The sequence below is a fragment of the Oncorhynchus tshawytscha genome, linkage group LG02 (genome assembly GCF_018296145.1).
Source record: "Oncorhynchus tshawytscha isolate Ot180627B linkage group LG02, Otsh_v2.0, whole genome shotgun sequence".
NCBI lineage: Eukaryota > Metazoa > Chordata > Actinopteri > Salmoniformes > Salmonidae > Oncorhynchus > Oncorhynchus tshawytscha.
In genome coordinates, this window is record NC_056430.1 from 33,254,316 (window position 1) to 33,268,935 (window position 14,620).

The window sequence follows — 14,620 nt, forward strand, 5'->3', positions numbered from 1 at the left end:
GCTGAGGAGAGCACGAGAGAGCTAATGCTATGAGCCGCCATCTGAGGAGTTGGCACAGGGATGGGTAATACTGTATTACACACACTGATCTGATCTTCATGACTCTCACCTAACTTCTTATTCATAACCCTGTGTGCTCAGGCCATGCTGGACTAATCGATTCTGGAGTGGTTCTGGCAACGTTATAACAAGGTTCTGCTGAACCGGCTGTGTCTGGAACGGGAGAGGGGCGCTCTGACCTGGGCGACCCAGCAGCTGCGGGTCTTACTGCACCGTCATCTCTGTTAGTGACCAGATCCTCCACCAACGCAAGCCCCTGCTGATGGTATCACAGCCACCCTCATCATTCAACTCACTGCTGATGCCAAACGCAAGCGCCACACTGTCAAGAGGCGGCACATGTTGTGCAGCACATGCAAACTAACAGGCTACACATCAATCACACAGCATCACTCATACATGACCTTCAAAAGGGTTTCAAGTTGTATGCTGACTAAGAGTAAATAGAACTTTAAACTGGTAGAATGCACTCCTACTGGCAGAATCCTATATTTGTGTCTTACAATAACTATAAAAAAAAGAAGAGTATTTAATACAATAATAACAAAAAAAACTCCCTTGTTTTTAATTTTATTAGTTAAATAGTTATGAGAGTCTCCTTCACTTCTTCTTGCTCTTCTTGTCCTTGGCCTTCTTCTTTCCTGGCCGCTGGGCATTGGCCTTGTTATAGAGGTAGAGACCCACCATACCCAGCAGAGTGGGAACCAGGCCCAGACACACTAGGGGAAAGACATCATTCACCATCTTCTGCCATGGGGTTGCCTGGATCAGTGACATCACCTCCACCTCAAACTCTAGAGCAGCATCAGCTAACGGGACAGAGGGAAGAAGAGAGATGGAGGATCAAGTACTGGGTTTAGGGTTGCAAAATTCCATTAACTTTCCTTAAATCCTGGTGGGAAGCGTTCCAGAATTGTGAGGGAATAACCAGGGATATCCAGAATCCTCCAATCTGGATTTATGGAAAAATCAGGGAATCTTGGGAAAATTTTGCAACCCTAACCGTGTACTGTACAAAATGTCCTGCCATTTTTACAGTAAAATACTGGCAGCAAAAGCCAGTAAATTACTGTATATTTACAGGACCTTTAGAGCAACACAAACTTACAGCATATTACTAGAACACCTGACTACAGCAAAATGCTGTATTTCTAGAATTTACAGTGCATTACTAGAACAGTAATTAGTAAACTGTTGCAGATGTACAGTGCATGCAGCTAGTGCCAACAATGGGAAGTATTTCTGTTACATGCATTTTGTAACAGTTTTAATTGGAATACAAATTTATTTTTACAATACAAAAGTAGACGTGCAAGTAGCCTGCTTAACTACAACAGCATACTCACTAACGGTAGCAATCGTTTTACTTGCTATGACTAATATGTTCTTGTTTATCTACCTTAGTTAAACACACTGACTGTAAATCACTCTGGATAACATTGTCTGCTAAATTACCAAAATTTAATTTAGCAGTTGTCATGTCAACACATCAGTCAATACTGCTGTGAACCGCATCAGAAGAGACATGCTAAACAGAAGATGTATATAAAAAAAAGTACATCATTGATGCAGTTTCAATGTTTGAGTTGCTTTGTGTATCACCAAATTAGCTTGATGATTTTACTGCAACACTGCATCCAAGTTTCTTGACATAGGGATCTCAAAGAGCTGTCAGTCAAGGTGAGCTCATGAATATAAGCTCCCTGCCCACTCAGCCTGTCTTTTCAAAGTTCCTGGTAGTTGGCCATGACAGAAACATTACTTTCTAAAATGTTTAGCATTTCTATCCCCCAAAATATTATGAGGGATATTTTAGTCACAGAAAAGGCTATTTTACATGGGAATCAGAATGACTGTTCAGGACCTTTAAAGGATAGATTTGTTACAACCACAAAATAACTTGAAGACCAGATACCTACAGCACCCGATGTCATAGGAAGGCCAAAAAGATCATCAAGGACAACAACCACCTGAGCCACTGCCTGTTCACCCCACTATAATCCAGAAGGCGAGGTCAGTACAGGTGCATCAACGCTGGGACCGAGAGACTGAAAAACAGCTTCTATCTCAAGGCCATCAGACTGTTAAACAGCCATCACTAACATTGAGTCTTTGTTGGCAGAAGCCACTCAATCTCTAGCCACCTTAATTATTGGATGTAATACATGTATCACTAGTCACTTAAACAATGGCACTTTATATAATGTTTACATACCCTACATTACTCATCTCATATGTATATACTGTTCTCTATACCATCTACTGCATCTCGGCTATGCCGCTCATCCATATACTTATATAGGTACATATTCTTAATCATTCCTTTACACATGTGTGTATAAGTTAGTTGTGAAATTGTTAGATTACTTGTTAGATATTACTGCAGGGTCAGAACTAGAAGCATAAGCATTTCGCTACACTCGCACTAACATCTGCTAACCATGAGTATGCGACCAATAAAATTGTATTTGATTTTGAGATGCATCAAAAGGTATCTTTGCCCAACTCTGGCTAGTGCCAAGTATGTTACTGTAATATTCACAGTAACTTGCCATCAGCTTCCTGTAAGTTACTGTAATAGAGTAATCATATAGTACAATACTGTAAAATTAGCCTACTAAACTAAGTAAATGCTACTGTAATTTTTATGTTGTTATTTCACTGTAATTCTATGGGATTGGTGCAAGCAGGTTGGCTACTAGGTATGTCCCAACCCTGATGTCCTAGCCGTGTCTGAATCCTGGCTTAGGAAGGCCACCAAAATTCCAGAAATTTCCATCCCCATTTATAAACATTTTCCAAAAGAGATAGAACTGCTAAAGGGGGCAGAGTTGCAATCTACTGTAGAGATTCTGTCATACTATCCAGGTCTATGCCCAAAGAGTTCGAGCTTCTACTTTTAAAAATCCATCTCGCCAGAAATAAGTCCCTCACTGTTGCCACTTGTTATAGACCCCTCTCAGGTCCCAGCTGTGCCCCGGACACCATATGTGAATTGATTGCACACCATCTATCTTCAGAGTTCGTACTGTTAGGTGACCTAAACTGGGACATGCTAAACACCACGGCCTTCCTACAATCTACGCTAGATGCCCTCAATCTCACACAAATTATCAAGGAACAACCCCAAATCCATAAACATGGGCACCCTCATAGATATCATACTGACCAACTTGCCCTCTAAATACACCTGTGCTGTTTTCAACCAGGATCTGAGCAATCACTGCCTCATTGTTTGCGTCAATTATGGGTCCGCGGTCAAACGACCAACCCTCATCACTTTCAAACGCGCCCCAAAACACTTCAGCGAGCAGGCCTTTAAATCAACCTGGGCCAGGTATCCTGGAAGGATATTGACCTCATCCCATAGAGGATGCCTAGTTGTTCTTTAAAAGCGCTTTCCTCATCATGCTTATTTAAGATGCCCCATTCAGAAAATGTAGAACTAAGAACAGATATAGCCCTCAGTTCACTCTAGACCTGACTGCCCTTGACCAGCACAAAAACATCCTGTGATGTACTGCACTAGCATCGAATAGTGATATGCAACTTTTCAGGGAAGTTAGGAACCAATATACACAGTCAGGAAAGCAAAGGCTAGCCTTTTCAAACAAATTTGCATCCTGCAGCACTAATTCCAAAAAGATTTGGGACAAGTCCATGGAGAATAAGAGCACCTCCTCCCAGCTGCCATCTGCACTGAGGCTGGGAAACACTGACACCACCAATAAATCCATGATCATTTCAATAAGCATCTCTACGGCTGGCCATGCTTCCCACCTGGCTACCCCAACCCCGGCCAACAGCTCTGCACCCCCACAGCAACTGGCACAAGCCCCCCGCTTCTCCTTCACTCAAATCCAGACAGCTGATGTTCTGATAGGATCCAGGTTTTGCAGCTCTACAAATCAGCTGGGCTAGACAATCTGGACCCCATCTCCCTAAAATTTTCCACCACCATTGTTGCAACAGCTATTACTAATCTGTTCAACCTCTCGTATTGTCAGATTCCTAAAGATTGGAAAGCGGCCGCGGTCATCCCCCTCTTCAAAGGGGGAGAATCTCTAGACCCAACTGTTACAGACCTATATCCATCATGCCCTGCCTTTCCAAAGTCTTCGAAAGCCAGGCGAACAAACAGATCGCCAATCATTTTGGACTGCTCTTAAATGCTAGTAAAACAAAATGCTCGCCCGACTAGCATAACTACTATGGACAGTTCTGACTTAGAATATGTGGACAACGATAAATGCCTAGGTGTCTGGCTCAACTAAACTCTCCTTCCAGACTCATATTAAGCATCTCCAATCCAAAATTAAATCTAGAAATAGGCTTCCTATTTCACAACCGGCCTCCTTCACTCATGCTCCCAAATATGCCCTCATAGGGCTGGCTATCCTACCGATCCTCGACTTCAGCGATGTAATTTACAAAATAGCCTCCAACACTACTCAGCAAATTGGATGCCGTCTATCACACTGTCATCCGTTTTGTCACCAAAGCCCCATATACTACCCACCACTGCGACCTGTATGCTCTTGTTGGCCGGCCCTCACTACATATTCTTCGCCAAACCCACTGGCTCCAGGTCATCTATAAGTCTTTGCTAGGTAAAGCTCCGCCTTATCTCAGCTCACTGGTCACCATAGCAACACCCATGCGCTCCAGCAGGTATATTTCACTGGTCATCCCCAAAGCCAAAACCTACTTTGGCCACCTTTCCTTTCAGTTCTCTGCTGCTAATGACTGGAACAAATTGCAAAAAGCTGAAGCTAGGGACTCATGTCTCCCTCACTAACTGTAAGCATCAGCTGTCAGAGCAGCTTACCTGCATCTGTACACAGCCCCATCTGTAAATAGCCCATCCAACCAACTACCTACCTCATCCCATATTTGTTTTTCTGCACACCAGTATTTCTACTTGCACATCCTCATCTGCACATCTATCACGCCAGTGTTAATTGCTAAACTGTAACTACTTCGCCACTATGGCCAATTTATTGCCTTACTTCATCTGCACACACTGTATACAGATTTTTATATTATTGACTGTTCATCACATGTGTAACTCTGTTGTTTGTCACTCTGCTTGATCTTGGCCAGGTCACAGTTGTAAATGAGAACTTGTTCTAAACTGGCCTACCTGGTTAAATAACTTAAGAAAACACACATACAGTTGAAGTCGGAAGTTTACATACACCTTAGCCAACTAAATTTAAACTCAGTTTTTCACTATTCCTGAAATTTAATCATAATTTTTACTATGTCTTAGGTCAGTTAGGATCAGAACTTTATTTTAAGAAAGTTAAATGTAAGAATAATAGCAGAGAGAATGATTTATTTCAGCTTTTATTTCTTTCATCACATTCCCAGTGGGTCAGAAGTTTACCTACACTCAATTAGTATTTGGTAGCATTGCCTTTAAATGTCAGGTAGCCTTCCACAAGCTTCCCACAATAAATGGGTGAATTTTGGCTCATTCCTCCTGACAGAGCTGGTGTAACTGAGTCAGGTTTGTAGGCCACCTTGCTCGCAGACGCTTTTCAGTTCTGCCCACAAATTTTCTATGGGATTGAGGTCAGGACTTTGTGATGGCCACTCCAATACCTTGACTTTGTTGTCCTTAAGCCATTTTGCCAAAACTTTGGAAGTATGCTTGGGGTCATTGTCCATTTGGAAGACCCATTTGCAACCAAGCTTTAACTTCCTGACTGATGTTTTGAGATGTTGCTTCAATATATCCACATAGCATCATGAGGAGGAAATTATCTATTTTGTGAAGTGCACCAGTCCCTCCTGCAACAAAGCACCCCCACAACATGTTGCTGCCACCCCTGTGCTTCACAGTTGGGATAGTGTGCCTTGGCTAGCAAGCCTCCCCTTCCTCCTCCCAACATAACGATGGTCATTATGGCCAAACAGTTCTATTTTTGTTTCATCAGACCAGAGGACATTTATCCAAAAAGTATGATCTTTGTCCCCTTGTGCAGTTGCAAACCATAGTCTGGCTTTTTTATGGCAGTTTTGGAGCTGTGGCTTCTTCCTTTCTGAGCGGCCTTTCAGGTTGTGTCGATATAGGACTTGTTTTACTGTGGATATAGATACTTTTGTACCCGTTTCCTCCAGATTGATTTGCACTTATCGCACCAAAGTACGTTCATCTCTAGGAGACAGAGCACGTCTCCTTCCTGAACGGTATAATGGCTGCGTGGTCCCATGGTGTTTGTATTTGCGTACTATTGTTTGTACAGATGAACGTGACTTGGAGGTCAACAGTTTTTATTTTCTGAATTCTTGGCTGATTTCTTTAGATTTTCCCAGAATGTTAAGCAAAGAGGCACGGAGTTTGAAGGTAGGCCTTGAAATACATTCACAGTTACACCTCCAATTAGCCTATCAGAAACTTCTAAAGCCATGACACAATTTTCTGGAATGTTCCAAGTTGTTTAAAGGCACAGTCAACTTAGTGCATGTAAACTTCTGACCCACTGGAATTCTGATAGTGAATTAGAAGTGAAATAATCTGTCTGTAAACAATTGTTGGAAAAATTACTTGTGTCATGCACAACGTATATGTCCTAACCGACTTGCCAAAACTATAGTTTGTTAACAAGAAATATGTTGGAGTGGTTGAAAAATTAGTTTAAATGACTTCAACCTAAGTGTATGTAAACTTCCAACTTCAACTGTAATTACTTGCCGACACTGATTTGTTCCTTAAAACACACAGAAATTGTATGGGCACTACTACCACATCAGTTCAATTGGTACAGCATTCTCACTAATGGGTGCAACAAATAGACACTTACAAGGCATGCCTTGAAATATGTTAATGACCCAAATATTATTTCCCCACCCACACACTTTTCCACAGTGCACCATAATTGACAGATTGTTGCAGTAAATATAAAGCAAAAACAGCACTATAAAGAAAAACAGCACTTTGGGCTAGGGGGCAGTATTTTCACATCCGGATGAAAAGCTTGCCCAAAGTAAACTGCCTGTTACTCAGGCCCAGAGGCTAGGATATGAATATGCATGGTAGTATTTGATAGAAAACACTAACCTTTCTAAAACTGTTAAAATAATGTCGGAGTATAACAGAACTGATTTGGCAGGCGAAACCCCAAGAACAATCAAGCCAGGGAACATTTATTTTGAGGTCATTGGGTTTTCCAATGCTTTTCTATGGGAAACCTGATTTATTAGGGCCCAGATTGCAGTTCCTATGGCTTCAACTAGATGTCAAGTCTTTAGAAATTGTTCGATGTTTTTCCTTTTGAGAAATTAAGTAGTCCTATTCTTTCCGTGTGTCACTCAGATGGACTTTTGGTGCGCGTGAACAGGAGCGCACTCCTCGTTATTTTTCTCCGGTATTGGAAACAGTTTATTCCATCTTAAATTTGATCAATTATTTACATTTTAGGGTACCCGAGTTTGGATTAGAAATGTTGTTTGAAATGTTTGGACCATGTTCACAGGTAACTTATTAGATACTTTGTAGTCATGTTGGGCGAGTTGGAACCAGTGTATTTCTGAAACAAACGCGCCAAATAAATGGACATTTTGGGGATATAAAGAAGGAATTTATCGAATAAAAGCGACCATTCATTGTGTCAGACATTTGGGCTTGAAGATCTTCAAAGGTAAGGCATTTATTATATCGCTATTTCTGACTTTCATGTCGCACCTGCCTGGTTGAAAAATGGCTTTCATGTTTTTGTATGCAGGGCGCTGTCCTACGATAATCGCATGGTGTGCTTTCGCCGTAAAGCCTTTTTGACATCTGACACAGCAGTTGGATAAACAAGGAGTTAAGCTTTATTTTGATGTATTACGCTTGTATTTATATGAATGTTAAAATATTTATATTTCTGTAGTTTGAATTTGGCGCACTGCAATTTCACCGGATGTTGTGAAATTATCCCACTAACGGGATTCGAACGTTAAGGGATCCCTAAGAGGTTTTAACTTGTATTGTAATAAAATTTCAGCATATGCTAACAGTGAATATGTAATCATGTATTTACATACAGTATTACAGCATACCAATTAATATTGTGTTTTAGATCACTTGCACTTGTAAAGGATTTTAAGCTGACAGTAGCTAGGTTTCCATCCAATTGGCAATAGATTTTCATACGAATATTCTAAAATACGTATCAAAACAATATTTCCCACCAGATGTATTTCCATCAAATTGACTTGTTGGGGATAAAAGCCTGCGCGTGATGATGTACTGCACATAAAAATACAATTTGCAGTTCAATTCCCACGTACCAAATAATAAATGAAGTTAAATTGTTTCCATCGCATTTTTTAACTCTACTGATGGTTCTCACATTTTTGTTCGTTATATAGCTGGTGTGCCCACTGGTATTTCCACATGCGCTTTAGCTAACAGCTCACATATACCGTACGGGTATAGTCTACATGAAGAGATTATTATGGACAAAAAATGCCAGATTATTTGTATTTGTCAAAAGGCAGTCAAGCGTTGATGATCATTTCACCATAATAAGACCCTTGATATTTATTGGAATGGAGCATCCAGCTCATAATTTATTTAATCTGTATCCTAATAAACTGCATGCTTTTCCAACGAGTTGTTGTGGGACACACATGTCATTGCGTGGCTCCAAGTTTACATCGACATTACATCGTCATCAAGGTGAGATGCCGTATTTATTTAGTGTTTGTTTCTTTGTATTATTGAGTGTGTACAATGCTTTCAGAAATGATTCACATTCCTTGATTTTTCCACAATTTGCTGTGTTACAACCTGACTTTTAAATGGATTATATTGAGATGAGTCACTGGCCTCCCCATAACATCAAAGTGGAATTATGTTTTTTTTTAGAAATGACTGGAGTCAATAAGTATTCAACCCTTTGTTATGGCAAGCCTAAATAAGTTCCAGAATAAAAATGTGCTTAACAAGTCACATAAGTTGCATGTATGCCATTATGGTGTTTAATAAGATTTTTGAGTGACTACCTGGCCAGCAGCATACCACCCTGTATTTCACTGCTAGCTTGCCTCGAAGCTAAGCAGGTTAGTCCTGGTCGATCCCTAGATGGGTGACCAGATGCTGCTGGAAGTGGTGTTGGAAGACCAGTATGAGGCACTCCCTCCTCAGGTCCCCCAAAAATATCCTAATGCCCCAAGGCAGTGATTGGGGACATTGCTGTGTAAGGTGTTATGGATGTTCACACTCTCTGTGGTCATTAAAGAGAGCATGGCACTTATCGTAGGAGTAAGGGTTAACCCTTGTGTCCTGGCTAAATTCCCAATCTGGCCCGCATACCATCATGGCCACCTTATCATCCCCAACTTCCAATTGGCTCAAACTATTCCCCAGGTAGTTGCTGTAAATGAGAATGTGTTCGCAGTCAATTTACCTAGTAAAATAAAACCTAATCTCTGTACCCCACACATACAATTATTTGCAAGGGCCCTATGTGAAGCAGGGAGTTTCAACCACAAAGATTTTCCAATGCCTTGCAAAGCGAACCTAAGCAGATACTGAATATCCTTTTCAGCATGGTGAAGATATTAATTACATTGGTGGATGGTGTATCATACACCCAGTCAAAACAAAAGAACAGGCGTCCTTCCTAACTCAATTGCCGGAGAATAAGGTAACCGCTCAGGGATTTCACCAAGAGGCCAATGGTGATTTTAAAACAGTTAGAGTTTAATGGCTGTGATAGGAGAAAACAGAGGATGGATCAACAACATTGTAGTTACTCCACAATACTAATCTAAATGGGGTTGGGTTAAATGCAGAAGACACATTTTAGTTGAACGCATTCAGTTGTACAACTGACTAGGTATCCCCCTTTCCCATTCCTTAAAATGACAGAGTGAAAAGGAAACCTGCAGAGTACACAAATATTCCAAGTCATACATCCTGTTTGCATTAATGCACTAAAGTAAAACTGCAAAACATTTTGTTAAGAAATTAACTTTGTCCTGAAAAGAATACATTATGTTTGGGGCAAATCCGACACAACACATAAAACTGAGTACCACTCTTCATATTTTCAAGCATGGTGGTCGCTGCATCATGTTATGGGTATGCATGTCATCAGCAAGGACTAGCAAGTTTTTTAGGATAACAAACTTAATAGATCTTAGCACAGGCTAAATCCTACAGGAAAACCGGGTTCAGTCTGATTTCCAACAGACACTGAGACAAATTCACCTTCAGCAGGACAATAACCTAAAACACAAGGCCGAATCTAAACTTGAGTTCCTTACTAGGAAGACAGCAAATGTTCCTGAGTGGCCGAGTTAAGAGTTTGAACTTAAATTGGATTGAAAATGTATGGCAAGACTTTAAAATGGCTGTCTAACAACGATCAACAACCAACTTGACAGAACTTGAAGAATTTTTTTTAAATAATAAAATGTGCAAATATTATACAATCCAGGTGTGCAAAACTCTTACAGCTGTAATAACTGCTAAAGGTGATTCTAACATGTATTGACTCACAGGGTTTGAATACTCATGCAATCAACATAGTGTTTTATTTTCATACATTTGTCTTCCACTTTGACATTAGAGTACTTTGTGTAGATCGTTGACCAATTTTTTTTGTTAAATCCATTTGAATCCCACTTTGTAACACAAAATGTGGAAAGAGTCAAGGGGTGTGAAAAGTTTAAGGCACTGTATATGATACATTCGCATGTATACAGTATGCGCATATACATGTGTATATGCACATGTTTTTTTAAGTACCTGGGATAGTTGGAGGGTATCCTCTTTTTCCATAGGCAAGGTGTGGTGGAATAGTGGTCTTGATTTTTTGTCTGGAGGAACACAAGACAGAAAAGGCCTATTCTTAAAGGTTTGCATGATTTCCACTATTTTAGTGACACAATTTTAACAGTCATTTGAGACAGGATCTTTGTGATTGCGTCACATACTGAAAATATCTATATTTTAAACTAGTTATCCTAGTTCATATAATATCATTTTTGATTTCCTAGAGAAAGTGGTTCTCTTATATAAATTAATGCAACATGTCCCTTTCAAAGCTTTGTATTGGCAGACCTTGACTGTTTACTTACCCTTCACAAACTCCTACCAAACTCTGTTCCAGACCTGTTGGAGATACAGAATTTATGTTATGTTATCTTTATACAGTGACTGATGCGATAACAAAAACACTGTAATGCTAGTGTGAGCTAAATCTGAAGGTATATTGCTGTTTGAAACATAAGCTAGTGTTCCTGTTATGTTGTGTGATCAATATCAGGTCTAATACAGGCAATTTGAATAGTTGTGATTTTACCAGGGATAACGGTCCTCTTTCCCAGCTCAACAACAAGAGGGTCCCGGGACAGTGATGAGTCAATCACCTTGCCATCAGCAAGTAGTTTACCCTGTTCAGAGCATTGGTACAATGTGAATGGAAGACATGTTAAAAAGGATTGTGCATGCAAGCAGTGATTAGAATCGAAATAGAAGGTTAAGATCCATTCCCTGCAAATCACATTAAAATGTGAAACACTTGACAGACTTTTTTCAAATGTCTTTATAGTAGTTGGCTGTATGTTAGGTGAGGCAATGGTCAAGCTCAAGCATGACGCTTCATGAGTGACGAGTTTCGGTTGGACTACTGCCCTACTCACAGCAGGAGCAGAAGTGCTGACGTGTTGCACCTCCCCATTGCAGTGCCGAGTAGAATGTATGGCACGCATAAAACGTGTCATTTTTTTCGCCACATGGGATAAAACATTGCAGTTTACTCGCCATCCCAGATACGAATACAAACGATGTGTAATGCAAAATAGAAAGTGGTTTTTATCTGACAATATTTGATGCCACGTTCACGAATTTCCCAGTCTCAAAAGAAAAACGTTAACTTGTTACTCTGCACCATGCCAGACAACATCGTATTGACTATAGTCAAGTTTATTGACATGCAATGAATCAGAACCACTTAAAATACAGAGCACACTTTTGACCAGATTCCATTCACCAGATTCCATTCACATTTTCCCCCAAAAAATGTAGTTCACATTCTCTCAATAGGCAGGCTAGGTCTGAAGTCAAACAGGGCGGTGCCTATACCTTCGAAATTGAAAATATTTTTTAGGCCATTCATTTCTACTCCTTTTTGCTTACCGTATAGTGGATTTGTAACGTGTCACCCATTTCTGACGTTATAGAGCAAGTTTCGGGTTTTACCTTATGAAGGGAGAGAAGAAAAACATGATATATTTTAATTGCAAATAAATACGAATGCATCGTTTTATTACACAAAATAAACGATACATTGACAATTATAACGATCAAAAACGGATACATTGTTTCAATTTGGTCTGAATGTTGCAATGAATGGCATTCGGTTAGTGCAAGAGTCGCCACTTTTCTATCGCTCTATAGTCTACGATAGAGAGAAAAAGACAGAACTCACCAAGGTTTCCACCAATAACTCTTCCACAACATTTTGCTCGGATTCGCCTTCCTGTGCTGCAACATAAACGAAAGCAGCTAGCAAGACTAGGGTGACCCCAGTCTTTGCTTTCATTGTAAATCCGAACTTTTGGAAAACTATCCAACTAACTTCCGTGAAGCCGTAGTACAGCAAGCGCCAACGACTGACCACCACAGACAATCGGTCGAATAGAGATTCGGAGGTACTGTGTGTGTATATATAGGCTAGACGCCAGTTAAGGCTGATGTGTTGTTATAGTATGGTGATAACGATGCAGTCAACCCGCGGGCCTGTGTCGCCGAAATGACTGCGAAGAGCCCGCCTTAAACATTCCGCCAGCATCCCAGAAGTCAATTGCTGATAGGTACAGGTGCAGTTACATTATTTGTGTCGATTGAGGGCAGTTGTGAGTCTTTTAAAAGCTTCAGCAGTATCAGTACCCCCTGAAAAAAAACAGAATTAATATTCCCTTTAGAACCCATAGTGGCCCTCGACGGGGTTTCTTTCATTTACTACAGCGGCTGTGAATGGCCTTGTTTTTCTATCAATAATATGTGTCAGTTTCGCAAAATGAATTTGCTAACAATCTGGTATCGTATTCGCGTGGCTGTTGTTATCAACCAGAAACCGGAAACAGGGTATGCTGTCATTTGACTTTTCACCGTTTTTAAAACTTCATTACAGAAAATGACAGCGCCGAAGCGGACATGACTTTCATTGTGAAAGAGACTGTATCTACAGTACCAGTCAAAAGTTTGGACACACTTACTCATTCAAGGGTTTTTCTTATACTTAAAAAAAAATCAACATTGTAGAATAATAGTACAGACATCTAAACTATGACATAACACATATGAAATCATGTATTAACCAAAATAGTGTTAATTAAACAAATCAAAATATATTTTATATTTGAGATTCTTCAAAGTAGCCACCCTTTGCCTTGAAGACAGCTTTGCACACTCTTGGCATTCTCTCAACCAGCTTCATGAGGTAGTCACCAGGAATGCTTTTCAATTAACAGGTGTGCCTTGCTAAAAGTTAATTGGTGGAATTTATTTCCTTCTTAATGCATTTGAGCCAATCAGTTGTGTTGTGACAAGGTATACAGAATATAGCCCTATTTGGTAAAATAGCAAGTCCATATTATGGCAAGAACAGCTCAAATAAGCAAAGAGAAACGACAGTCCGTCATTACTTTAAGACATGAAGGTCAGTCAATCCGGAAAATTTCAAGAACTTTTAAAGTTTCTTCAAGTGTAGTCGCAAAAACCATCAAGCGCTATGATGAAACTGGCTCTCATGAGGACCGCCACAAGAAAGGAAGATCCAGAGTTACCTCTGCTGCAGATTATAATTTAATTAGAGCTACCAGCCTCAGAAATTGCAGCCCAAATAAATGCTTCACATTGTTCAAGAAACAGACACATCTCAAGATTAACTGTTCAGAGGAACCTGCGTGAATCAGGCTTTCATGGTCGAATTGCTGCAAAGAAACCACTATTAAAGGACACCAACAAGAAGAAGAGAGACATAGCCTCCCGGGTGGCGCAGTGGTCTAAGGCTGTGCCACCAGAGACTCTGGGTTCGAGACCAGGCTCTGTCGCTGCCGGACACAACCGGGAGGTCCATTGGGTGACGCACAATTTACCTAGCTTTGACCAGGTTAGGGAGGGTTTTGCCGGTAGGGATATCCTTGTCTCATCGCGCACAAGCGACTCACGTGGCGTGCTGGGCACAGTGCATGCTGACCAGGTCGCTAGGTGTACGGTGTTTCCTCCGACACATGGGTGCGGCTGGCTTCCGAGGTTAGATGCGCGCTGTGTTAGGAAGCAGTGCGGCTTGGTTGGGTTGTGTTTCGGAGGACGCATGGCTCTTGACCATCGTCTCTCCTGAGCCCATACGGGAGTTGTAGCAATGAGACAAGACAGTAACTACTAACAATTGGATACCACGAAATTGGGGAGAAAAAGGGGGTTAAAAAAAGAAGAAGAGAAGAAACACAAAATCTGTCTTTTGGTCTGATGAGTCCATATTTGAGATTTTTTATTTCAATCGCTGTGTGAGACACAGAGTTGGTGAACGGATGATCTCTGCATGTGTGGTTC

At 40.7% G+C, this 14,620-nt stretch overlaps 1 protein-coding gene across 1 annotated transcript; it reads right to left on the minus strand.

Moving 5' to 3' along the window:
- Positions 1-614: 614 nt before the first annotated feature.
- Positions 615-12,838, minus strand: LOC112217501 (peptidyl-prolyl cis-trans isomerase FKBP11). Its single transcript, XM_024377825.2, has 6 exons — positions 12,492-12,838; positions 12,200-12,262; positions 11,364-11,454; positions 11,140-11,173; positions 10,808-10,878; positions 615-869 (listed from the first exon to the last, which is right to left on the minus strand). Exons 1-6 carry the CDS (start codon positions 12,603-12,605, stop codon positions 661-663), a joined length of 582 nt encoding a protein of 193 aa, XP_024233593.1. The 5' UTR covers positions 12,606-12,838; the 3' UTR covers positions 615-660.
- Between the last annotated feature and the right edge of the window lie 1,782 nt (positions 12,839-14,620).

Excerpts from the sequence above, each read along its gene's own strand:
- LOC112217501 (XM_024377825.2), bottom strand. The coding sequence starts at position 12,605 with ATGAAAGCAAAGACTGGGGTCACCCTAGTCTTGCTAGCTGCTTTCGTT. Across the intron at positions 11,455-12,199 it reads CGTTACAAATCCACTATACG|GGTAAACTACTTGCTGATGG; the intron begins GTAAGCAAAAAG and ends TGCTCTGAACAG. Across the intron at positions 870-10,807 it reads ATACCCTCCAACTATCCCAG|CTGATGCTGCTCTAGAGTTT; the intron begins GTACTTAAAAAA and ends CTGTCCCGTTAG.